Source organism: Vigna angularis, chromosome 11 (genome assembly GCF_016808095.1).
Source record: "Vigna angularis cultivar LongXiaoDou No.4 chromosome 11, ASM1680809v1, whole genome shotgun sequence".
Taxonomy (NCBI): Eukaryota; Viridiplantae; Streptophyta; class Magnoliopsida; order Fabales; family Fabaceae; genus Vigna; species Vigna angularis.
Window position 1 is genome coordinate 1,160,123 of NC_068980.1, and position 26,617 is coordinate 1,186,739.

The 26,617-nt window shown below is 31.8% G+C and overlaps 4 protein-coding genes and 1 long non-coding RNA gene across 7 annotated transcripts; 1 reads left to right on the forward strand and 4 right to left on the reverse strand.

Moving 5' to 3' along the window:
* Window positions 1–782: 782 nt before the first annotated feature.
* Window positions 783–3,557, reverse strand: LOC108332362 (katanin p60 ATPase-containing subunit A1). The gene is made up of 6 exons (XM_017567588.2): window positions 2,558–3,557; window positions 2,267–2,458; window positions 1,865–2,109; window positions 1,600–1,758; window positions 1,417–1,504; window positions 783–1,272 (listed from the first exon to the last, which is right to left on the reverse strand). The coding sequence occupies exons 1-6, from the start codon at window positions 3,134–3,136 to the stop codon at window positions 991–993; spliced, it is 1,545 nt and encodes a 514-aa protein (XP_017423077.1). The 5' UTR covers window positions 3,137–3,557; the 3' UTR covers window positions 783–990.
* Window positions 3,558–4,255: 698 nt separating this feature from the next.
* Window positions 4,256–8,847, reverse strand: LOC108334403 (aromatic aminotransferase ISS1). 3 transcript variants are annotated; one of them, XM_052870466.1, is made up of 10 exons: window positions 8,829–8,847; window positions 8,282–8,403; window positions 8,069–8,116; window positions 7,241–7,369; window positions 6,536–6,595; window positions 5,969–6,125; window positions 5,788–5,894; window positions 5,524–5,582; window positions 5,042–5,150; window positions 4,256–4,868 (listed from the first exon to the last, which is right to left on the reverse strand). In XM_052870466.1, exons 2-10 carry the CDS (start codon window positions 8,342–8,344, stop codon window positions 4,413–4,415), a joined length of 1,188 nt encoding a protein of 395 aa, XP_052726426.1. In that variant the 5' UTR covers window positions 8,345–8,403; window positions 8,829–8,847; the 3' UTR covers window positions 4,256–4,412. The 3 variants fall into 3 exon arrangements, with proteins under 3 accessions (XP_052726426.1, XP_017425724.1, XP_017425723.1); XM_017570235.2 differs by lacking the exon at window positions 8,829–8,847 and adding an exon at window positions 8,559–8,772; XM_017570234.2 differs by lacking the exon at window positions 8,829–8,847 and adding an exon at window positions 8,559–8,772 and having other exon boundaries at window positions 8,282–8,407.
* Window positions 8,848–11,728: 2,881 nt separating this feature from the next.
* Window positions 11,729–15,208, forward strand: LOC108332422 (D-glycerate 3-kinase, chloroplastic). The gene is made up of 12 exons (XM_017567682.2): window positions 11,729–12,061; window positions 12,494–12,867; window positions 13,163–13,242; window positions 13,353–13,404; window positions 13,499–13,540; window positions 13,623–13,701; window positions 13,779–13,810; window positions 13,902–13,970; window positions 14,290–14,364; window positions 14,508–14,624; window positions 14,712–14,762; window positions 14,890–15,208. Exons 1-12 carry the CDS (start codon window positions 11,860–11,862, stop codon window positions 15,031–15,033), a joined length of 1,317 nt encoding a protein of 438 aa, XP_017423171.1. The 5' UTR covers window positions 11,729–11,859; the 3' UTR covers window positions 15,034–15,208.
* A 152-nt stretch (window positions 15,209–15,360) lies between these two features.
* On the reverse strand, window positions 15,361–16,004 carry LOC108332423 (uncharacterized). Its single transcript, XR_001832495.2, has 2 exons — window positions 15,667–16,004; window positions 15,361–15,578 (listed from the first exon to the last, which is right to left on the reverse strand). It is a non-coding gene; the product is annotated as an uncharacterized LOC108332423 (long non-coding RNA).
* Window positions 16,005–18,574: 2,570 nt separating this feature from the next.
* On the reverse strand, window positions 18,575–20,176 carry LOC108334289 (auxin-responsive protein IAA17). Its single transcript, XM_017570047.2, has 5 exons — window positions 19,810–20,176; window positions 19,412–19,593; window positions 19,201–19,315; window positions 19,019–19,080; window positions 18,575–18,932 (listed from the first exon to the last, which is right to left on the reverse strand). The coding sequence occupies exons 1-5, from the start codon at window positions 19,980–19,982 to the stop codon at window positions 18,895–18,897; spliced, it is 570 nt and encodes a 189-aa protein (XP_017425536.1). The 5' UTR covers window positions 19,983–20,176; the 3' UTR covers window positions 18,575–18,894.
* Between the last annotated feature and the right edge of the window lie 6,441 nt (window positions 20,177–26,617).

Below are 26,617 nucleotides of genomic sequence, written 5' to 3' on the forward strand. Positions count from 1 at the left end.
ATCCTCACTAAATCTATACACAAAAAAAACTTATTTATAATATTTGCCTCTCTTATGTGTACATAATATCTTTTTATACATTTCTAAAATAAATTATTGAACCATATATTACATAAAAAAAATTGAATTGTATATTACATATTTGAAAGTGTTAGAAAATATTAGTAAATCTAAGTTTTAACTGAATAAAAATTAGAAAGATGAATTTTATATAAGAATTAAAACTATAAAGTCATTGTCTTAAAGTGATTCTATAGTATGTCAAGATTGACTTGGAATGCTGAGAGAATAGAATGATTGTCCTTAAATGAGGGATAATGCTAAAAACGATTACATTAAACATAAGTATGACAGTTGACCTATGCGAAGTAAAGAAAAAACTTTGACTTATATTTAAAGTCAGAAGAATGGATCAAGAAAAAGAGTTGACTTCAACCCCACAAACCGAAACAATGGTGTTATTCCCTTATGTGGGGTGAAACTCTGACTCGTTGGTGTTATGTCTTCTTAGTAAAAATAAGAAATTTAAACATTATATAAGAATAAATACTCATATATTCATTGTCTTAAAATGATTTAATTCCTTAAGTGAAGTTGAACTTATATTTCGTTAATGTTGTATCTTTTTGATAGTTTTTCCTAAAATGATTTCTGTAGTGATAGAAGAGATTGTGAGAGTGACCTTGACATATGAATAAGTGATTGTTGTTGGCAAAGGGAGTTTAGACAACTACCAACTTGTATGAATAATAGATATTACTTTGATGCTTGCAATTCTAATATAGATCAATTTCAAGGATTGATTCTGGTGCTTTCAAGTATTTCATGTAAAAGTATATTTGTATAGTACACAATGTTCTCAAAGTTGAAGTTCTTTAGAGGCATATCAGAAAATGATAATTCATGGCACATTTTGTTGCACCCCTTCTAAACCTGAAAATCGAAATCATCCATCCAGAGAATGCAAGATTTGTAGTTAAAAAAAAGTGTTCAGGCTGATCCAAATTCAGAAAACCACTTTTGATGGCGTTCAATGTCAGCCTGAGAAACACTTGGTTGAACTTTCTTCAAAGCTTCTGTAAAATCACACATTGCAACAGGGTCCTTGGAAATCTCATCCTTGGACATCTTCTTGATCTCATCACGCGTTTTTCCTGCTATCTTACGCCTCATACCATTCAGGGAAGCATCACGGCACACATTTGTCAAGTCATCTCCACTGTACCCTTCTGTCCTTTTGGCCACTTCCTCTATGTTCACATCAGTGGCCACCTGCATGGTGCCACACAACAACAGTACTTTCATTTTCCTTACTCAGAACGAACAAATCCATCTATTCTCATTTCATTCCATAACTAAAACATAATAAACAACACAGCATCAGAGTAATATAATATAATATGCCTTCTAACTTGCCTCTACAGTCCTCAGATTGATACGGATCAGCTCTTTACGACTCTCCAAATTTGGAAGAGGAATGTATATACGCTTTTCCAACCTTCTCCTGATTTGCATTGCCATCAAAATAAAAGCATGTATAGCCAATGATCATTTACAAATTATGGGGAAAGAAAAGGATAAAGTAAAGCAAATAGAAACCTCAGTGCCTCATCTATGTCCCATGGAAAGTTAGTGGCTGCCAAAACCATTACTATCTTACGGGTTCCATCTTCATTTTTGGAACTATTGTTTACACCATCAACCTGAACTAGAAGTTCAGACTTCACCCTTCTGGATGATTCATGCTCCCCAGAAGCCCTGATGAAAACAACTCAGCTCAACTCAATCAAAGTTAAACCTTTTAAGGGTGAATCTAAAGCACAAATACATGGATCATCAAGAAGAAGATTGTTGAATTGCTTACCCCCTAGCATTGCATAGAGAATCGATTTCATCAATGAAAATGGTACTGGGTGCATGTGCTCTTGCAAGATCAAACAAACACCGTACCATGCGCTCGCTCTCTCCACGCCATTTAGATGCCAAAGTAGCTGAAGAAACGTTAAAGAAAGTGGTACCACATTCAGTGGCAACTGCTTTAGCAAGAAGAGTTTTCCCAGTTCCTGGAGGGCCAAACATGAGTACACCTTTCCAAGGTCTCCTTATTCCCTGCAACAACACAAAACAACGTTCCATTGAACTCCTCTTCCTCTGCTTAGACCGACTAAGGAAACTCGAGCAGCATTTTTAATTTTGATAAATATAAAAGACTAAAATATAAACAATTGATATATAATAGAGTAGATAGGGAAAAAGGTAAACTAACCTGGAAATATTCAGGAATCCACAAGGGAAGTACAAGGGCTTCTTCTAGAAGGCTTTTTGCTTGAGTGAGGCCTGCAACATCGTCCCATCTCACACCAGGAGACCTTTCTAACACATCCCTTTCCAACATTTCCGCCAGCTCAGGATCAGGACCTTCATACTCATACTTTTTTGACTTCTTCCCATCTTCATTCTGCAATCCATCCACAAATCAATCAAATCTCATTTCATTTCATCTCCAATTTAATTAACTCCAAATTCTTCCTATTCACAACACTAACAACTTACTTACAACTGAACGTGAACCATCACCTGTCCTGCTACCCTTTCCAGAAGCACCGCCGCCGCCGTTCTTTCCATCCGTCGGTGGTCGGGGCCCAGAGCTAACCCTGCTGGTCTTTACGGCACCAGCAGCGGGCCTGGTAGAGCCTCGGCTCCAAGCTCCGTCCTTTCGAGCAGTGGGCATGGCGGGCCTTCTGGCATCTCGACTTGGCGGTCTCCAGACGTCGGGGTCATGTTCGTCGACGGTGGAAGCGCGAGGAGTGGTAGTGGGAATGGGATACTCATCCGACGGTTGAAAAACAAAGGAGGAGGAGTGTGATCGTGATCGTGATCGTGATCGAGTTTCCTTAAACGCCCTTCTCTCCGCGTCTAGTTGTTTCACCACTTGGGTTTCATCGCACAGCGCTTTCTTCACGTTCATCCATTTCGCTCTCACTAAAGGGTCGTCGACGGAGTTGAGGTGGTCGCCGATTCGGGCAACGGCGCCGTCGAAGAAGATGATAGAGGTGTCGTAGAGTCCTTCCGCCGCGTATTCTCTGGCCAATTTAAGGTGCTCATGCATGCCACTCAACCAACTCCTCCCACTCATTTTTAATTTTTTTTCATTTCACACCAACAATGATGTTTTCTTCTTCATTTCATCTGGGTTCGTTCTTTCATCGTGAGGTTAGCATTACTCTGTGTCTGTGTGGGAAGGGTAGGGTAGGATCGGATTTGGAGTGGTTGGCGTTGGCTGCTGGTAACGGAATGGACCCACCACCACCCAACAAGCTTGGCATTTCCATCTCAATTTTTGAACCACTATCACTATCACTGTCAATTCCAGCGCCGCCACCTTCCACCAACTCCTTTTCATTTTCTTTACTTTTAACTTAGTTAATCGATAATACCCGTTCTTGTATGATCTATTGTAGCGAACCTTAGCTGAAAGTGAAAGTGAAAGGCTAGTTTTCACACCAAACGAATTGTAATGTTTGATATGGGATCAAATAATCAGTGCTATATCTATCTGTTGTTACGCTTGATGCGAATATAATGTTGAGGTTGCTTGAAGTATGGACTGACAGTTCCCAAATTGAAGCGACAACAACCAACCAGTTCTAACAACCAATGACTAATGGTGCAAATTGTTTGTTGTTGCATTAAGTTAACGAATGAGCATGGCAAAATGTGGTAATTAATCACGATAAAACAAGAGAGACAGAGGACAACGGAAGTGTTTCTATGGTCAAATTTTAATTACTACTGTTTGCTTCTACATCGTGTGTCAGATCTAAAGAATAGTATAACTTAATATTACGATGAATGTGTTCATAAACTGGGTAGTATATATGTTAGAGCAACAAAAGAAAATAATATATCAAGATTCAAGATAGAGCCATTACAGACAGCACATTCAAGTGTACAAATAGGTGACTGATAAAATGGAAGACAATTGAGGAGTTATAAGTTAGAAGTTCTAAGACCACAAATCCACCACAACCATTCTGCTGTAAATCTCTTATTTGTGAAGGATGGATAAAATAAATTTCCATAAAGCTTTAAAAAACAAGAAGGGTCATTCTTGCTTGTTGGGTCAGATTTAATGATAGTTAGATCAATCAGACAAATTTCTATGAAAAAAGTGCATGCATGCATTTGAAGCCAATGTTTTGAAATATATCAGAATGAAAATAATTAAAACTTGCAATCCCACAACTTGACCGGGTAGAAAGTAAATCCTCCATTTATTCAAAATTCATCAGTTGCAAACTTGCTACATTGGCAAGTGAAATTTCTTTCTATTGATATCTACTGGTGTTTTTGTTTTTCCACTATGGAGGCTTGGTTTGCTTGGGAAGGGGATGTTCTATGATTAATCTCAGTTACTGACGCAGTCCATCTCTAACCAATTCTTCTAAGCCTTTCTTGAGTCTTTCTGCAGCAGCTCTGCAATCATTCTCTGTCAAGCCTCCAAACGAAATTCTAAGATTGCCAGGACAACCACATGCTTTTCCTGGGATTACTGCAACACCATGCTTGTTAGCGAGCCAGCGAACAACATCAAAATCATCGTAGGCATTTGCATGTGGGAGCTTCGCCCAGAGGTATATGGCACCCTCTCCTCCTTTAACAGAACCCTCTCCAAGGGGAGAGAGAGCTTCTAAAACAATTTCTTTGTTCTTGTCAAGACTTTTTACCCGGTCTACAACCCACTGAGGACCCAGTTCCAGTGAATACAGGGCAAGATACTGTGATAATATTGAAGCACAGATGGGAATGTTGTCTTGAACTTTGAGAAGTTGTTCAGCAAAGTTTTCTACTTCAGAGGGGTACGCTATCTGCAATAATCAGCTATTAGGACAGACTAGGCAGTGCTGATCTATTAACACTACTTTTATGAAGTTTGCAACTGAAAGTGTAACTACTAGGCAGCACAAAACAAAAATCGATGGAATACTATACTACAACATAAAGTACTGATCAATACCAAAACTATAAAAGGACTACTTACATATCCAACCCGCCATCCCATCATTCCATATGCTTTTGAGAATGAGAAAACATTAACAATATGATCTCCCTCAATACAAGAATGTTTCAGACCATCGTACATAAAATACCTGCACGCAAAATTAATCTGTTTATATACTCTATTTTTGAAACATGAACTTGTAACTCAGTCGATAAGATTCAGAGAATTGTAGAATTGTCGTAGGTGGTCATAGTTAGAGAAGAAGACTGCAGGTAGGATCTCATATGGATTTTGTACAAGAGAGGCTGACTACAATATAAGTGAAACAGATTAAAAAGTGATTTTAAATGGTAAATGACAGAAAAACTAGTAAAAAAATTAGGAATTATCTTGATCAAATGCCTATAACCAACTAATTAAAAGGTTAGCAGAACAACAAAAAGTTTTTGTTTTCTTTCTTTTCATAATTAAAGAAAATAATGTGATAAAGTCTACTAGCACAGCAAGTTTAAAAGGCTTACTCGTATGTATTATCAACAATAAGCCAAGAGCCAGCCTTCTTGCACAGATCTGAAATCCTCTGATCAAATAAGAGAAAATACTGACTCAGAAATTTTATAGTTTTTTTAAAAGAATAGCATAATGGTCAATCAACATATTCTTTGGGAATTCTGTTGATGTCAAATCAGCCATACTGGCAACACAAAAAGATTAAAAATGTAGCACATCTAAAATCATAGTAGCTGTTGATATATTAGAAGAGAAGGTGGGGAGGACAGAAAAACCTTTAAAAGGGGCTCTGGAATGTAGGTTCCAGTTGGATTGCCTGGATTTACAACAGTTACAAGCTTTGGAGCTGGTTTAGTTTCAGATAATATTTTTTCCAACCAATCTGAAAATCAAGACATTTCTCATAAATAGCCTTAAAAACAACATAGAAAGCAACAAGATCATGCAGCTTCTTACCTGCATCAGGATGAAGTGTGTCTGGGCTACCAGGACCAACTAGTATATTGGTAACACCAGTCATCTGGAAGGACATGTACGCATTGAAGTAGTATGGAGCAAACAGAACCACGGAGTCATCCGGATCACACAGAGTAAGAACTAGATTTACAAATGCCTGTATTTGTTGGAATAGAATGAGTTACCACGGATTTTTTAGATTGGCACTGTTGAAAGCTCAAACTCAAAGAGATCGAAGAGCATAAAATTAACGGGCAACAAGTCATAGAAAATATAAACTGTTATGCTAATCCAGTCAACAGTTATTGTCTCCACAAGAACAAAAAACATGCTAGTCCTATCAGACATATCCTTTAAAATGTTTTTTGAGCTTCAGGAAGGAGAAGTAACAACACCATAATGGTTATAGATGAAATTTTGCATAAGAAAGGCTAAATTTAAATTGTTATGAAGAACTGAAATTGAAGCTGGAATGCTAAAGCTTCATCTTTTCAGAAACTGTTAGCTTTTCTAGGATATAACAAAATAATGAACATAAAACAAAATTTACAGTATTGATAACCTCACCTGATTCGCCCCTGATGTAACCATTACCGAAGATTTGTGCAAATTATTTTCATCACGCAACTACATCAACGTGATAAAAACGAATTAGTTAATTCATTGGTCACCAAGATCCAAATTTCATATAGCAAAATAATTTATCAGAACAGTAAGATACAACTCGACTTGTAGTGAAAGCAACTAAGTTCCTATTTTATTTAGTTTTCTGTTGCTTGTACGTAATCCTAGTGACTACAATTCCATTTCAAGTTTTGAAATAACACTGGTTGGAGGAGGTTTTCACAGCAATTCCATTTTCTTTTTGAGATATTTTTTCTGTGTTGATACAGTTTTCAGGCAACCATAACATTTACACAATATAAAATTTCTATTATCCCAAATGACATCACAAGTTGTCGTGCGGACAGTACAGTAGTCTGTGATCTACATATAATCAACTTCAACTACAGGTAAAGGAAAACAGTGCATATTACTTAGTATAAAGAATAAAGTTAATCATCCTTAAACAAAACAAAACAACTATCACAATCCATTGTGTAAAATGCTTCGGATTGTCCAATTCAACTGCTACAAATGACATTCTATGGGTTTCAACATGGATGCAAGCCTCGAGCTCTGATCAATTGAAGAACTTCAAACAAATAACTTGATTTTCCAAATTCCCACTAGTACAGAATACAGATTGCACGAAAAAATTATACCATTTACCTTTTTAATCAAAGCTGCTCTGAGTTCAGGAATACCTTCATCATTACCATATCGACTGACTATAGGATCAGATACAAGTTCTTTCACCTTTTTCAAAGCTTGCTCGGGAGGTTGCCAATGAACCACTCCCTACAGTACATATTTTTAACAAAATCCATTACAAATTGCAGCTAAGGAGCAAACAACAATACATTAAAATCAAAAGAATTCTAGTGGTCACTAGTCAGAGCAATATAATTTAAAAGCTGATGGACAAACTTCAGTTGATTATTAAATGCGTTGAACCAAAATCAGATGCATAATCAAAACCACATGGCCTCCAGTTTAGCTCACAATCCTATAAAAGTAAGCTACATCACATAAATCAGGCCCTAAATTCAGCTTGAAATCCACCTTTGGATATTGAGGTCATAATTCACATTCAAATAGAGCAAGAAAACCAAAACTATAATTCTGTTCATCTCGTTTCCTGTTTCAACTAAAAAATGTTGTGGCTCGGCCATTTTGTAGATCAAGAAGGAAGCAGATTTATAAAACAGTCCCCCAAACATTTTAAGGCCGTGCCCATAATCATCATTTACAGTTTACTAAAACGAACAAACCCATCTAACGCGCACCAAAACAAGTCCCAATTCGTAAATAGTAGAAAATAAAACTGTTCTCACTTCTCAATCTTTCTCCAAATCATACCAAACTCCCAAGCAAGTTAAACTAATGTATAATCAAACATTGAAAACCCCCATCCCCTTCTCCGAGTTCCTCGCAAAAATCACCAAGGGGTTAGATTAATTTCTATAAACAAGCATTAATGGGAGAGAAGAAAAAGACCTGGGCCAAAGACACAGCATTTTTAGATCCTCGGATCAGTTCCTGCATCTGCAAACACACAGACACCAACAACCTTGGTTATCAAAAACATTTTATTCTCAAATCAAACCAAACCAAACATCATCACTCCAAAAGACAAACATACCCATTGGAAGGGATCAAATTCCAATGAAGAAAGAAATGACACGAGAGTGAGTACTGAGTACTTAGTACCTGAACCATAACGGGCATCTCAGTTTCCAAGGCCCTCCTTGAAAGCTTCAAGAGCGAACTCATCTCTCCCCAATTCTGTGATCTTGACCTCACCAGAAAAAAAAAATAGCCTGCCCGTGAACCTACCTAACCAGAAGACACCAACTTTCAAACGTTAGTCTTATACCTTTCCGAATTATTAAACAAAAATACGTCATCATATATGTATAAATATATATAAAATATAATTAAAGAAAAAAAAAAGAAAACAGAAAGAAAGGGAACTTTTTTGATTTACAGAAAAGAAAAATGAAGCTTGTCACGCTTGATGAAAAGGGAGACAAAGCATGAGGCTTTTCTTTTTACGTATCTATCTAGTTCAGTTACTGTTTGGTGGTTTTCTTTGTTTGACTTTTGGGCTGTCAGAATTAATATATTTTGAGCAAAGGAGTGAGTCAGTTTCCACTACAATTGCTACTGCTACAGCTGCTGGTGTTGGTCAAGGAAGATCGAATTGGATGCTGTTTTTAGAATAGAAAGAAAGAATGGAACAAACAATTTCACCCACCCAAGTAATTATTCTCCTTTCCTCTGTGCAAAAATTGTCTCTTTCATATTTTGGGTATTTTTCAAATGTATGTAAAATAGGTTTGGACGTTGCAGAATTATGCAAAAAATGATTTTTTTTTAACGTGCTCTGATTGAAGTGTGAAACTGTTTAATGCAGAAGGGGACAGTAATTCCCAGAAATTGAGGGAAAGAAAGATAAGGGAAGAGTTTGTTTGTTTGTTTGCAGAAAGAAAAAAAAAAGAAAAAGAAGAAAAGAAAGACACGAATCTTAAAAAAAGAAACAATGGCGATTTGGATTGCGTGCTTTTTCCCACTGTCTGGGCCATGAAAGGCACACGCGGACAATTACTCAACACTGGTCTTCTAAAACGACGCCGTCACGTTTTCTTAAATTTTTTTTTTCAAAACAAATGGTTACTTTGTTCTCTTGAAGTTTACTTAAAATAAATTCAAAATTGATTCTTAAATTTTATAACTTTATGTAAAATTAGTCATTTAAAATATAATTTTATATTGAATTAATTCTCAGTTGCACTTTAATAATAAAATGTTCTCACCAAACATAACTATAAAATATAACTATAACACTCTATATAAACATTTCAATATAAATTTTTTAACATATTTTATTAACCATGAAAGTATTTTAGAATATTTATATAACATTTAAGTATTTATGTTTATCTCTGGTAAGAAACAAAACACTAACTATCTATCTGTCACTTCATTAATGTATTTGAATGTAAAGACTATACATTTATGGTCATTGAATATCAATTTATTAGTCTTAAGTCATTCATTAGGGACACAATAATATTTACTAATTAACAAATATTTAATGATGATATTCAAAACTTTTGTAAGCAATAAATTTTGGTCTAATTGCTCTTTACTTAGGTTTTAATTCATATGATTTAACTAGTTAATGAATTCATGGTGCTTTTATAAATATTTTGTATAATTTAATATACAAATTCAATTAATGGTTAATATAAAATTGCGAGATTACATTTGATACATGCATAACATTTAAATTATATATATTCATCACATTAATCATATATAATTACACTTTTTTAATTCACTAAGTGAAATAATAAAAAAAATTGGGTTACTCTAGGGAGTTAATTTGTTAAGCAGATTTAAATTGACTAACTAGATTTGTTTATCTAATAACATAAAAGACATTATTTAAAAAAGAAATTCTAATTCATGTACGATTCAATACATTTTATTGTTCAAATAACTTATTATCAAATCTTTTACTTTGGTTTCAAATCTCAATTCAAACCTTTGACAACTCCCTCAATTAACAGTTCAACATTTTATAACTATTCACCAATAATCATCAATTCTCTAAACATATAACTACCTACTTTCAATATTCAAATTACTCTTAAATCTGAGATTAGTTCAAATAAATTAACATGGATAATTCTCTTTACCTGAAAATAAATATATTCAAAACAAAAAAGCACTTATTTCAATTTAACTTTTGTTTTGATTAAAAATAATATTAAATTTATCAATACATAAAGTCGATCTTAAAATTAATAAAAAATCGAAGTAACAATTTGATTAAAAGTTAACTTTGTGTATACTTTATCCATCGGTAATTGCTAATTTATTTGTCCTAGGTATTAAATTGTTTTTATAACTCTTATATCAGTTACTCTTAATTAATATATTTAATTATTTTAGTCTAAAATAATAAATTGTAAATTTTGACTCTCTTGCTAATACTGAAATAATCGTTTTTAAAATAATGCACTTAAAAAACACTCAGTTAAAATGCGGACAATATTATTTTATTAAAATAAATAAAAAATTGTATATTAAAATAAGAAAACTTAATATATCAAAATAAAACATATAAAACAGTTTAAAATGTGTTTAATTCATTAAAATTATCACATATTAAAAAATGCAATTAAACTATTACAAAATTAGAAAAATGTATTAAACAATGTTAATGTTTCATGTAAAATTGGCTTTAAAAAAAAGTTATATATTTAAAGAGAAAGAAAGAGAAAGAGAGGGTAAATTTTTTAGTATAGAATGTATCGGTTGATATCTTCTAAGCAATCACATTCTCAATCTTTCTTCGTTATAATAACTCATTAATAATTAATTCTTTAGATTATTAATAATTAATAATGCATTAAATTTAAAAGTCTTAAAATTACTAATGAACTATTTTCTATTATACATACAAGTTTTATTATATATTCAAGTTCAATTATATGTTAAGAAACATTTTTTAATACTTTAAGATCACAAATTAAATAATAAATAATCAAATCACAATAAATATTAAGAATAAAAATCAAATAAATAAAAAAATCATATGTATTAACATAAAAAAATACATAAAATTTAATTTATTACATTTAATCTTATTTAGTTATTCGGTAAAGAACTTAATATTTACGGTAATAAGGTTTAATCTGTTTAAATGATCCAACAGTAGTTAGTTGGAAAGTAACCTGTTAGAACTTAGTGGTTTCAGAAATTATTAATAATTACCAAATATTTCATACATGAAATAAATATTTATAAATACTAATTACACGTATACTTAAAACTGTATTCGAAAGATTAAAAAAATCTGGTCGGATATTAATAGAATTATGGTAAAATAACTTTTTAGTATAAATAGTATAGACTTCCATGTATTAGGGAAAATTCGAGTGAAAATTAAAGCACAAATACTCGAATAATTTAGTAAATAAGTATTACTTTAGTTTAACATAAATATTCAAAAGATATTGAAAAGGATGCACTGTTGCATAAATGTATGAAAAAATATAAATATATATATATATATATATATATATATATATATTTGAATTTAAAGAAAGAGGACTTGTTCGTAAATCTGAATAGATAAAATTGCAGATTTTTTGTTCATAGAATTATTTTATGGTGCTCCTCTTCCAATCTGTAGGCCAAAGAGGTGAAGATTACGTGGCGTCTAAGCCCCGTTGGTGTTCTTAGTTGCAAAGTAGAGAGAGAAAGACACATCAAAAATGGCGACTCTGAATCTGTTCTCTCAGCCATGGCAACCCACAATTTCACCTTCTTTCTTCTGTTGTTCTAATTCAAACAACAACATTTCCTATGCTTATCAAAATCATAATATCATTTCCAACAATTCTAAATTTCATTTCTTTTCCAATTCTCGTCAATTCTCTGTTCTTTCTCAATTCTCCTCTCACTCCTCAAAGTCAGGTACTTTTCTTCACTTTATAGAACTATCATAGCTCACTTGCTTTCTTCAGATACAAATTTTCAACCCAGTTAAACAAAATTTTATATTTAGATAAATTATATGAATGGGTGGTATCATGGTATCATGGTATCATACACCATACTATGTTTACTAAAGGGCATTGGAATTGAAAATTTTGGGACAAATCTTGAGCCTGATTGATTATTTATGCAATTCAAATTCATCTCAGCTGATTGATTATTAGACCTTGCTGTTGAAGCTTCAACTAACTCAGTAGTAAACTCTCATTTTTTTTTTATCTTTTAGTCAAAATAGGAGCATGGAAGTTAGGATAGCTGTATTTTCATCTTCAACAGCTGCATTACTGTTGGAAACTATTTGTGCCATATCATTTGAGTCTTTGATTTTCAACTGTAACATTTTTGCTGCAGGCAGTGGAAGTTCATGGTTGCAAAACAGTTCCTTTGCTTCTGGCATTGAGTACAGGAAGCGTCCTCTATATTCTGTATTTCCAACAAAACCTGCTCAAGTTTCCTCTGTGGAAGACCTCTATCAGTTTATTTGCTCGGGACCTCTGCTTGACAAAATAGGCCTCACACAAGAGCAGGTGGCTGAGTCCATTGATAACTGGTTACTGTATGGCCGGTACCTATGCAGATTGTTTCAGCTTAATGAATTGTACCTTACAGAGCCTCAAAAGGCTAGGATTTATCACTACTATGTACCAGTCTTTCTCTGGTGTGAACAACAGATCGCGGAGCATCAGTCCAAATTCAAAGATGGAGAAGAAATTCCTCCTTTGGTGGTATGCTATAAACGTGGTTTCCTTCTGTCACTGTCTGTCATATTTTGTTTTCTATATGTATCGGTGTTTTGCAGCTAGTTATGGAGGCTTATGGTTAAGTTTAATAATTTTTGGGAATTTTTGTTGGCTTTAGTTTCTAGTTATGTGTCAGCTCTATAAATAGCAATAACCTCTTTGTAATTTGTAAGTTTGTTGTTATGAAGATTGCCCTTCTATTTCCTTTCCTTCCAAGATATTGCTTTTCTGCCTTAGTCTTTCAATATAACAATAACTTTATTGATTCTGGTCTACACAGATTGGTTTCAGTGCCCCTCAAGGCTGTGGGAAGACAACCCTTGTCTTTGCTCTTGACTATCTTTTTGAAGTGATTGGCAGGTAGGCTCTGAACTTTGAAGCAACTGAGTTGTTGAATTTATCCTTTGTTCTGATTACTATAGGGAAAGGAGATTAATTAACAAATTGTAGATACATGCTACAATTTTCAGGAAGTCTGCCACAGTATCTATAGATGATTTTTATTTGACTGCTGAAGGTCAGGTATATAGAAGCTGTTTTTCTGTTTTCTTTTTCAGTTGTAAATCCCATTTTGTTCTTGTTCTTGTTGGGCTGATAAATTGTGTTTGCACTGTAGACTAAACTAAGAGAAGCTAATCCAGGAAATGCACTTCTTGAGGTAATTATGAAAAGATAAGTAAAGTAGTGAACGATGAATTATTGAGAACTAAAATATTTTTGCTTGCTTGGTTTCCATCTAGTATCGCGGAAATGCAGGAAGCCATGATCTTGCTCTTTCTGTTGAAACTCTGACAGCTTTAACTAAAATGACAAGAGAAGGTGTTTCTCGGCACTCACTTTTGTTTTCTCTTTATATTGTATTTTTCGTGTAATATCTTTTAACTTGAAGTGTCCAGGTGTGAAAATGAAGCTACCAAGATATGATAAAGTAAGGGTCGTAGCTTGCATATACAGAATATTTACACATTTTTTTTCAATTTGCAATCAGTAATGGTGAAGTGAATTGCCTGTTGATGCAGTCTGCATTCAGTGGCAGAGGTGACCGTGCTGATCCTTCAACATGGCCAGAAGTCGAAGGTCCCCTGAAGGTAAGAAAATATTCAGTGGTAACTTAAACTGATTCTGATGGGTCATTCTTTCTTGGTAAAACATGATCCAGCACAAGCAAAAGAGAAAAAAAAATGAAGTAGCTTGTTGAAATAAGTATGTTAAGTTTTTTACTGCCAAAATTTGCCCTTCTCCTCAAGTAAAAAGAAATTTTCTTCAACATTAAGATTCTGTAGTTCTGAGGAAGATAATATAACATGATACTTGGAAATGTGGTACTATTTGTGCCATGTTCATCTCATGTTACTATCTTTTCAAAAGTGTTGATCCTTATACTGTGAACATGGATGAATGTTGTAGGTTGTGTTGTTCGAAGGTTGGATGCTTGGTTTCAAGCCTCTTCCAGTTGAAGCTGTAAAGGATGTTGATCCCCAGGTTAGAATCAGTGAAGTTCCTTTTTTACATTTTTAAGATAATGAGCATGGAGTTTATGATAATGGGTTAGAATCAGGTTAGAATCAGGGAAGTTCCTTTCTTTTAATGGGAAGCATTGCTAATAAGTTGAGCTTATTTTTCAGTTAGAAATTGTAAATAAAAACCTTGAAGCTTACTATGATGCATGGGACAAATACATTAAGTCATGGATAGTCATCAAGATTAAGGACCCAAATTGTGTGTTCCAATGGCGTTTGCAGGTAGGTTGCTTTAACATTAAACAAATTACAAACTTTAAGATCAGAATCTGGATGTAGCATCCATGTATTAAGCTGTTTAATATGCAGGCTGAGATTGGCATGAGGGAGGCCGGCAACCCTGGAATGACAGATGAGGAGGTCTGTTGTTGCTCAAATTGATTTATGTTTTTTAAGTATGATGAATGATATTTCTGTGTTAAATGATGATGCAACATCAATTTCCTAATCACTAAAGCTAGGAATTTTCATGGTATGTTCTCTCTAGGTGAGAGATTTTGTTTCACGGTATCTGCCAGCATACTATGCATACCTTCCTACACTTTACTCGGAGGGACCAAATGGATCAGATCCTCAACGTCTCCTAACCATTGAAATAGATGAAGGGAGAAACCCCATCCTCGCTTCCTAAAGTAACTATATGATAGAGCTCTGCTGGTTTTTCAATTCTTTGGGAATTTCTATGTCTATTCAGCATTAATTAGTTACTCCATTAGTGTATCTAAGTTAATGAATCTGCACTCTTTCCCTTGAAATGTATAGAGAATATTTTCAGTAATACACAACGGCTAATGCTTTCTGGTTGCTGTCATTTGATCAGATAGAGTTACATACATTTTTATTTTTGCTCAGAAAATCATGGTTGTGATCACACCAGTGACTTCAATAGTACACTATGCGCTGCTGCACATGATTTATGTAACAGTCATAACGAATCATTTTATTCTTGAAGGAGATATCATAAAAACAAAAAACAATTGAAGTGCACAATTATACAGAAGATCACTCCTTATTGGCTTCCAGAATCATCATTTCATACAACAAAGTAAGGATGAAACATAAACTTGACAATCGTCTCTTGGAAATTAGACCATCTAGGGACAGCAACAGCAGGTGCGTTCTGAGCAGCACCTACAACTCTCATAACAGCAAAAGCAGCAACAGAGTGTGTACAAACTGGATCAGAGAATGAACTGATCAGGGATAAAAAAAACAGAGAATTGTGGAAGAATAGAAGAGAATTGAAAACTAAAGAGGTACCCACAAAGCATAGAAGCTTTCCTTCTCCTCACGACCCGTCTGAGCGTGATCATAGTATATCTTCTGCTGTGCTGGTGCAGACTGCGTCATATTTTTGGATTTGAGTTTAGTTGAGTTGATGATGTTTCTTCCAACAGTGGTAGATCATGTAGTTTATCTAAAGCTCAAGCACAGAAAGTTTCTTGAACATGCTTATGGCCTCTATAGCCAGCCATCCAATACAAAAAGCCTCTCCCTTTTCCTTTCTTGCCACTCATTTATTATGGTAGTTAGTAGAAAGGAATTGGTTGGCTTCACTGGCTGGAAAAGTGATGAAACCAACCCCAAAAAGGTGGGGATGATCACATTCCAACAAACACTGAAAATATCATTCAGTTATAGGTTATTTATAAGGGTACTAATCTGTTTAGACGGTAGGAAAATGTCATATTTGTTGGATCGACAAAGGAGGAGGTTAACTGGAAAGATACAACACTAATGAGATCTAAGTCCAATCACATAAAAAATTGATATCATTCTCTATCCAATACTTTAAGACAATAGAGTCTTCATTTTTATACGATGTTCCATTCTCTTATTCTTACTCAATGCGGAACTTGGATTTATGCTTAGATTTTCAACGATACTTACTAATTTAAGATACTTAAGAGTTTGCTTTGTTGAGAGTTGCATGCTAATCCCTCAAACTATCAAGATCTATACCAATTATGACATGAGTAATATAAAAAAATAATTATCACACAATTATATCATAATCACAGAGGTGGAAGCATACCTTATCCGTGCTCCAATTTATTGTCAACCCTCTTGCTGCTTCCCAACCAGTAACCACCCTTCAAACCCATTCATTGCGCAAGTGCCTGCAACCAAATCTGATGAAGTCAATTCCAGCTTAAGCATATTCTGTCAAAACAGATCCATCTTAAACTTTAACTGTTAGAATGCACATCAACTGAATGTAAGACAATGATGAACTTGTGCTTCAGTAGTTTAATTTATGGCTTCTATATGGAACCATCTTGGATTAAAAGAAAGGGCATTCATTCTCCCTTTCATTGGCCGTAAATTTGTTCTTGAGATAGAAAATATCAACATTTTTTATAAGTTAAAATTAATTTATGTACATTTGAAAATATATTTTTGGTAAGTTGGTATGATAGACTATCAATAAATTAATATACACATAAATTAATTTTACCTTATGAAAAAATTCATTTTTTTTCTTTCCTGTTTTTCTATCTTAGAAGTGATTTTTTGAGTTTAGCTAAACAGACCTTAATTAACATGATTTTTCTTCTTGGCACTTCATTTTTTGGAATAAGCATCACGGATATTTGCTTCCCTTGTTTGTTTTTTTAAATTTAGAAAAATATTAGGTAAAACTAATTTGGAAGAAGTTTTGAACTATAGAAATATATTTTTATTGAAGAAAAAACCAAAACGAACTTTTATAGAAGTTAATTATTATTTTTCTACTTTTTGAGAGTAAAAAGAAAAAACTTGGATTAAGTTATACTCTATTCTTAAATCTATGTTAAATTTATGAGACCCCTTATTCGTCAACGTGAATTTATGGTAATTTCTTCCTGCACCTCCATACATTTCAACACACCTACGTAGAAATGTGAAATGACCATTTGCCTTTATCTTCTTTTCTCCATCTTCCTCCTTCTCCACCGACCCACTTCTCTCTCATTTTCTTCTTACTCCACAGCACACCCTTCTTCCTCCATTGATGCACTCCTCTTCCTCACTTTTCATCTTCTTCTAATTAAAAAATGCATTTTGGATTTCATAATCTAGAATGCAAACTTTATATAATTCAGAATGTATTTTTATTTTATATTTTGAAATGTAGAATCAGAAATACAAAATTTGTATTCCAAATTATGAATTTCGAAAGGGTCTCCACAATGTACATTCGAAAATTCTGAATGAAAAATCTAAAATAGAAGATAAAATTAAAATTTTCAAATATATGAGATGAAGGATGAAATTATGGGAAGAATCAAGCCAATTTATTGCCTATTGTTTTATCAATAAAATTATCTGGCCCGTAAATTGGCTCATCCCACTTTGGGCTAATAAAATTTTGGGTTACATCATTAGGTGAAGTCGAAATAAGTTAGGGTTTGGGTTGTATCTTCCTAGACCTCCAACTATTTTTCTTTGCATGTCTAAATTCTGTTAAAATTCCAAAAGTATTTCCTACAATTAAAAAAAACTTACATCCTATTTTTTTTATTCTTAAGAAATCTATTAAAAAAGATTTTTTATTTAACGGATTTTAAAATTCATAGAAAGGTTTTCTAAAGCTTCTCAAAATTCATTGAAAATTTTTCTTTTAAACGAATTTTAAAATTCTTTAAATGATTTTTCAAAAAAAAAAATTCAACCGATTTCGAAATTTGTTAAAAAATATTTTTTTTAATAAATTTTGAAGTCTGTTGAATGCTTTTTTTCTTCAACGAATTTAGAAAACTGTTAAAAATTCTTTGTTTAGTAAATTTTGAAATTTTGAATTTTTTCTTCATCTTTCTATCTTTTCGTTAAGGGAAAAGATACTAGTCATTACTCTTTAACAAATAATTTTCTGTTAATTTGAAAATTCTAAAATTATTTGGATTTAACTAATATTTGGAAACAAAAATTAAAAAAAGTGCCATTGATATTTTTCACTAGTTAACCTTTTATCTTAACTTTCTTATTAGAGATTTGCGTGTGTGTGTTTCATTCGTTCAAAACTTCTTTTGAAAGCAATTCTTCTGGCAAGTTTTATCTTACATCTTAAGGTTTCGAAATAGAATCAAACATCTTATAAGGTTTAAATTGCAGTATATAATATTCAAGAATAAACTTAAGTTAAGTGCATTAAACTTGAGGAGTGAGTAGAGAAATTAATATAATGTAAATTATGGAGTGGAAACTAAATGATAATTGAATAATGGATCTAAACTGCAAAATCGGGATACATGATGAGTTACAAAGCCAAAGCCAAAGCCATTACAATACATTACACAAGCTTACTCTTATAACGATCCATGATCATAATCTTGATTACATGCCAACCTCCCTTATTTATTTTCTCACTAATATATAGATCAGTTCTACGTTTTTTTAAACTAAGAGGTGCTAAATTAAAGGAGACATATACAAAAGCACCATGGATACATATTTCATCATACTTTCCAAGTGCTTAATTATCGTTATTATTACACTAATATATATTCTTCTAGGTGGAACCCGAACATTTTGAACTAGATCTCGGACCTGCACCATTATTATAAGTACATCAGAAAACCAGAATCATCGTATACTTTTACTGCACAATAGATATATTATAGAAAACAACGAACCTAGGCCAATAGCCTCTGAGCTAATCATAAGCCTTATCCTCTTGCATGATTCAACAAACATCCTACAAAAAGAACCAGAATTTAATTTAAGAAAATGAAACATACATGTACATGCATATGTATAGTGGTGAATACTAAAATGAAGGTTTGAAAGAGTGTGAATGATGATGAGTAGAACATACTTCCATGGTACATCCCCGACCAACATCCAATCACCATCTTTGTCCTCGTAGGTGGGCATGTATTCAATCCCATTTCCAGACTCCATCAGTTTCCTCTCATTCATCAAATGATTGCCTGCAACAATGGTTGGCCACAAAAAGACCTAATTACCCTCAACCTAATTAAAACAAATAAAACCATGTATACCAACTTATGCAGATTAATACGTACGAATGTCTAAGCCACAAAACATGGTCTCTAATTCTGTCATCAAATGTTCGTAACTGTCGTACAATTCAAGATCCACTTTTCGTAGATAAGGAGCTCCGTCCACAGCCACCTTCACGAACTTGCAACTCTTCATAGCATTCTTCCTGCTTGCCCTCACCGGCGGCCACCCCACCACTTGTTCCCTGCAACCACCCACCAAAAATTCATCTTTACTTCTTTGTTCACCCACAAAAATTCTTCCATTCAGTCAAAAAAATAGTTTTCGTTACTAATTCTAGAACCACAGAAAAATCAGTGACGAATGAATTGTTTGGTTACGAAGTTCATGTTTTTCTTATTACAGTGGTTTTTAAGATAAAGGAAAGAAAATTGTACTATATATGGAAGCTTGTTCTTACTTTGGTGTTGGGAGTTTGGATTTATTTAGCGAAGTGGCAAGATGAAGATCAACGGTGTCGGAGAAGGAACGTTTGGTACCGGGAAGTCCCAGCGTGAGCTCCGTCTCCTTCAAGTTACAATCAACGGCGTCCGATTCCGACGAGTGGATGCTGCTTTGTGATTGTGACCACATTGCTCTCGAAAACACTCACACGCGCGACGCAATTTCAACGTTCAAACTCGGGTTCCTTAGTCCTGAGCGGCTTTTCCGGTTTTCCCTGTTCGCTGCTATGACCAACTCTTTCGTTTTGTCTCAATGATTTGGAAGAGAGAGACCAAAGTGTTTGATATTTGAGACTTTGTTAGGCCTAGTTGTTGATTCTTCGGCAACGTGTGCGACCTTATATTATGGTGCGTGTGACCAGCGAGGTTGTTGGACCATCCAAACGACGACACGTGTTGCTCAAACAGCGGCTTCGATTGTTCCACGTATCAATGCGAGAGTGTATGAGGAAAGGAAAGCGTGTGATTCTGATTTGATGTTCCATTTCTTTCATTCTTGAGTAGCTGCCACGTCATCAGAATTAACAGCGTCGTCGGACGTAATTAATGACGTAAAATATGGAACACTTAATTATGGAGGGAAAATAAAATAAGGTGGAAACAGGTGGGGCCGGATGTTTGAGTTTTAGAAGAAACGGTCAACTCTAAGCGAAGTCCATGTGCACGTAAACAAGTCGTGTTTAAGGTTGGTGACCCCACCAAAGCACGTGACATTGTTTCTTTGTCGGTTCTCCCAACCACTCCCAGGCCTCCCTCTTCAACTCCTTCTTAATAACCCTTTTTACTAGGTTTAACTATCGTATTATAAAAGGAAATTTTAATTTTATTCCTTTTTCTATTAAAACTAATTTTAATACCAATATTTATATTTTAATTAAACTTTTGTTTTTTTCGACTTTAGCTTTTCCAGAATCTCACTATTCGCACAAATTAAGTGAAACATATTCTTCTACATGTTACATCATATATTTCACCAATTCACCTTTTTCACTAGTCGCAGTAATTTATTTTTTCTTCTAAAACTATGATTTATATTTCAAATCACATTTAGGAAAAATGCTATCAGATAACGAGATAGGTTTGTTTATCAGATATATTTATTTTAATCAAAAGAAATTTATAAGTCATAAAAAAAATATAAATGAAATGACCTCTGTGAAAGACACTCTTATTTAAATTTTTAATGGGATTCAACTTTTCTATTTATAACCTTTTCTTTTATAAGCTCTTTATAATCTTAACACGTGTGATTCTCCTTCTAATCTTTGGTTTCAATTAATGTGGTTCAGCTATCGTAATTATACTTTATATGATTAAACACCATAAGCACCAAATCTAAATCCATACAACATATTTATAGACACATAAGCACTTCTGGTTAAACATCATGGGGACCACAGTTTAAGCTATTCATAAACAGGTAATATATATATTTTATTTATTTATTTATGTATGTGTGGATAAACATGATCGAGATAAAATAAAAATAAATCAACAAGACGAGTAGGAATTGTAGTTAAACACTGTTATGGAGATTATATATAGAAGGAAAAAAAATAGAATTTATACTTTTTGTTAAACTTGATTTTAATTTGTATTTTAAATTAATAAATTAGTTCTTTAACTTGTGAAAATATATTATATTAGTTATTTTTTATACTTTTGAATTGGACATAGTTACTATAGGAGAGAAAATGACTAAATTTATATATTTCCAAAATTTGAGTATTAATTCTTCAATTTAAAATTACTAAAACTAAAACGAAAAGGCTATTTTCCTAAATCAAAGATACATAGAAACGTAAGATTTGATTAATCACCACAAGGAACAAGTCTAAATCAAAGAATGTATAAATGTGTAGGATCTATAGTTAGATAGCATATATAGAAATCAATGTTTGTATAGTAGTATAGAAAATGAAATCCGTCATTAAGGTGGATAAATCAATGCAAAGTTGAGAAATTTATCATCTATCTTACTTCTAAATTAATCTATCCGTCGAAATCCAGAAAAATGTATAAATCAATTTATGTTCATTTTTTTTTTCATTTGCTAATAAAAAAATTAATATATTAAGGGTATAATTTAGAAATTTTTTAATGTTTTATCTAGGATTCTAAAACAACCATTGAAATAGAGAGAGTAGAATATTTGTTTCTTATTCTAATGTTTTCCGCGAAACTCATTCTATACCCGTTTTAGGAACAAAATAAATTATTTCAAGTGTTACAACACTTTTAAAAAAAATAAATTAAATTTTATTTTCAAAATTTAAGACAATATTAATTATTTTTTTAATCATTTTATAATCCTGTCGTTTATAATCTTTAATTACGCATTTTGTTCTTGTAAAGTTGTCGTTTTTTCATAAAAGATGGTTTCGTTTTGCCAGTAGTTATTTTTTAACTTTAAGATAACTTAATTTGTTTTATTCTTAAATACCTTTATTTCCATTCTTATTATATATAAAAAACTACTTGAGCCTTAAATGGAGAAAAGCTAAAAAAGAATATAATAAATAAGCTACTTAATTTTTGCATTGGAAATATAAGAATTAAATATTTTTCCTTATTTATAGGAAATATATTATAAATTGGAAAATTAGTTTACATGGATTTATTTATTGTGATGTAAATGAAAGAAGTTAAAAGAAAAAATAGTGCAGAAGGTAAATTTATAAATGACAAGGTAATTAATATTTGTACAAAAATTAAAATAATATTTAAACAAACAGATAAATAAAATCTTTCAAAAATTCAAAACATAAAAAAAGAAGTAGTTTGAAGCTTGGATGTGAAATTAAAGAAGACGGTCTGTTCACAGTGACCTTATTTGGAAGCTTGCATGTGAGGTTTTCGAGACAAAAACTATGAAAATTTGTTACGGTGTCCTTATAAGTTTAACTTGAAATAAAATTTAGATTGTTTCTCGTATCATCGTATCATTTTAAAAGATTGATAAAGAAATATTTAAAAGAAGATTAGAGTGTAAAATGGAATAAGGTATTTATGAATTGAAAGAAAAAAAGAAAAGAAAAAATGGTGTCCTTGTAAATGAAAGGTAGAATCCTATCATGATATTCATTCGGGGTGAAGCAGAAGTCAGAGTGTGATATGGTGTTATTTCCTAAAGAGGTGGCAATTGATGCCTTTGTGGACCCTTTTCTTCTTGTTGTGATAGTGTAATAGTAATAGTACAACTATTTCTGCTTCCCTCCTTCACATGCCTTGGCTCCATAGCCTTTATGGTTACCCCAATTTACTATAGACATCCTATGGCCATACCCTAACATCAACACCCTCTTGTCTTCCCAATTACCTATAAAAGACACTACCCCATTACTTCTTCCCTTCCTCAACCCTAGCTACCTATTCCCCTATCTTTTCTATCTTCTTCCTTACTTCTTCCAATACCCCACTCTTTCGAATCTTTCTTTTCTCCCATTCTATTCTCTTCTCTTCTCTCTCTCATTCCTCTAAATTCCACACCTCCCATTCCACAACATGCTCATCTCTATTAGGGGAAACACATTTTCTTACCTTTATTACTTGGTTTATAAGGTTTTTAAATTAATTTTATTGAAAGTCTCACTTCAATTAGAGATAAAATAATTTTATGGTATATAAATACATATAAACTTCGTTCGTATATGCGAAATAGAGTTAGATCTTGTTGAAAGTCCCTCCACTTAAAGATAAGATCAATTTATAGTATATAAGTGAGTGTAAACCTCGTCTTACAAACTGGTTTTGTAGATTGAATTAAATTTAAAATTTATTTCTTAACATATATTCACACTCGAAATGTATATATTCTACTTAAGGAAGTGTATTGGAAGTTTTACATTTTTGAAATGTATTTTAATGAAGTTTATTATTTGTTATATTATTTTTTACACTTGTATATATATGTATATGATAATAATTGGAGTAAAGTGTGTTAATGAAAAATAAAAGATGGTATGTTAGAGAGGAAGAAGATGCATCGATAGAATTCAATCGAAATGAATGGTGATGGATGCATGCATAGTTGAAACTCGGGGACCCAAAAATTCTTTGATAAAGTGGAGCCTTGGGATGCAATGAATTGAATAGAAATAAGAAAGAAACAGTTCCTTTAATTGCATAATATTGGTAAACTAAATTAGTTGCAGGCAGACAATTAAGATCCCAAAGGAACATTGATAGCGATGCATGCGGCTCCACGTCCTTTTCTCTCTCTCTCTCTCTCTCACGTACCTTCACCAAATCTATTATAAAAATATTTAACTCCAGTAAATTTCTCTAAAAAATTAATTATATTAATCTATAAATTAACTATTTCCAGGTTAAATTATTATAATAAAATTAATCTCTCTTTATATCATGCACGCAATCTTTTACATTCTTGTTGTACCCTTTGTAGGAATCTGTTCGTTTAGTGTAACATAATTTACATTGAATTTTTGTCTTTTAGTATGTTGTCTGAAACACGATTATAAATTTGTGTTTATGCAAAAATATTTGTGGGAAGTGATTAACTTTTTTGGACGAATCTCAGTGCTTCGAAAAGACTACTCCTTCACTCTTAATCGAGAGGTGTCCCGAGTTCGCCTAGAATAGCAAATTATGTTCATAGGTTATTTTTAAATTATATTAAATTTATTATTAATGATGATGAATCGGTATGAATGACTTTGAATAGACAACGATGTAAAAGTTCACATCATAAATCATCATTAATTTAATTTTTAATGTAATTATATCTTAGTTAAGTTTTAAATCTCTCATAAAGTTTTATATTTTAATTAAGTTTTTATATTTATTGGATACTCACATTTTATATAACTTTTCAAGTGGGTCACTCTCCTTTGTTTTTTTTTTCTTATTTAAATTATGTAATTATTTGTTATCTTACTTTTTTATCTTTATATATTAAGAAATGTAATATACTTTTATTGATATAAAATAATATTTAATATTATTTCATCTTAAATACAAAATTTTATATTTCTTAATATGTGAAAAGAATAAATTAAGATGACGAGATAAATAACAAAAATTACACATGTAAACAATAGAAAAAATATAAATTTTTGAGTGAAGGGTTTTCCAGATTCCTCGCAATGAGCAACTTAAAACTTAGTTAAGTCTATAATTTTCTTAAAGACAATAAATTTATCATATATATATATATATATATATATATATATATATAATTATATTATATCAAATAATAATACGTTAAACATAGAATTTAAATAGGAAAATAAATTTTAAAATGAGTTATATATTAATGTCAAATAACAAATAAATATTTTATAATATATTTAATTATGTCTTCAAATCATGAAATTTGGAATTACTAGTTTCATCTCAATTTTTTTAATCTCTCAAAATTTGAAAAAAATGGTTTTAGTATCTATATACTAAACCTATAATCTAAATCTAATCCTTAAATATTCAAATCATATCCTTCTCAATTTCGAGGGATTTTTTTATTTTTAATTTTGCAGAGCTAAACCAGAATTATCCCAGATTACAAAATGACTAGAATGTAATTAATAATTTATAATAATAATCAATTACTAATTGTCCTAAACACTAAATTAGTTAAAGAGAATAAATTTAAATTGAATGACAAATTGACAATTCATACTCTAACATAGTATAAAAATATGTATTGTCAATATATTCTCCACTAACTCAATTTAAAATATATAAAAAAATATTTATTGAAATTAAAATAATATTGATTTTTGGTTTTTTTTAAATGATATATTTTCGTATCGATAGACAACATGCTCTTAAAATTTAAATCAAATTAAAAATTTAAGATGTGATATTTATAAAAGCTAAATAAATATAAAATTGAACGATCTAACTTGTTTTAATAGTTATTGATAAAAAAAATAACTTGCTAAAATGAAAGTAATTCTTGAATTTTTTATGAATACGATAAATTTATAATGTAAAGAAAAATGATATTTCAGTATCGTGATAAATAGAAACAAAATAATTAATACTGGTTCAAATATTATTTACCGACGTAATTGATAAATAAATTATTTTCGAATCATTAGTGAAATCAAAGTGTGGCTTTTACAAGATGATAAACAATACCACGAGTTTTGGTCTTCCTAATATTAAATTTAAAAAACAAAAACAAATTAGATACAGTTAAGGTTTATATATACTGAAAAAAAAATGTAAAAAGGGAGAGATGAAAAAGTATTTGGAATGATTAGTATAAAAAATAAATTTGAACGAAAATTATTTTTATAAAATTTTAAAAAATATTCATAATAATAATAATAACAACAAGTTTTGAAAAAAAAAAAAAAAGATCCAACAACCAGTCTGAATTGACTTGTGAAATGCTGTATTTAGTTTGTAACTGTATTTGACTGTACAAGCCAGGGAATATTAATTTTTGTGCTCCACTAGACAACTCATTAATCATTAATAATTAATAATAATAATAATTAACCATTGATTTAAACAACTATTTATGTCACGTATCTCTCTGTTCATCTCTTGATATTATTTTAAGAAGTATTGGAAAAAGTAGCATATATAGTGGTAAAATATTAATTAACATTTGTATATCTTAAAAGAAGTATTGTTAAATAAAATACATCTATTTAAAATTATTCATAGTGATATTTTTTTACCGAGTGAAAAATAGAATAAAATAATTAAGATTGGTCTTGGGAGATTAAAGAAAGGAATATTGATTAAACTAAAAGTGTATTTTGGATGTTCAGATTCAAGTAAGATTCTGTA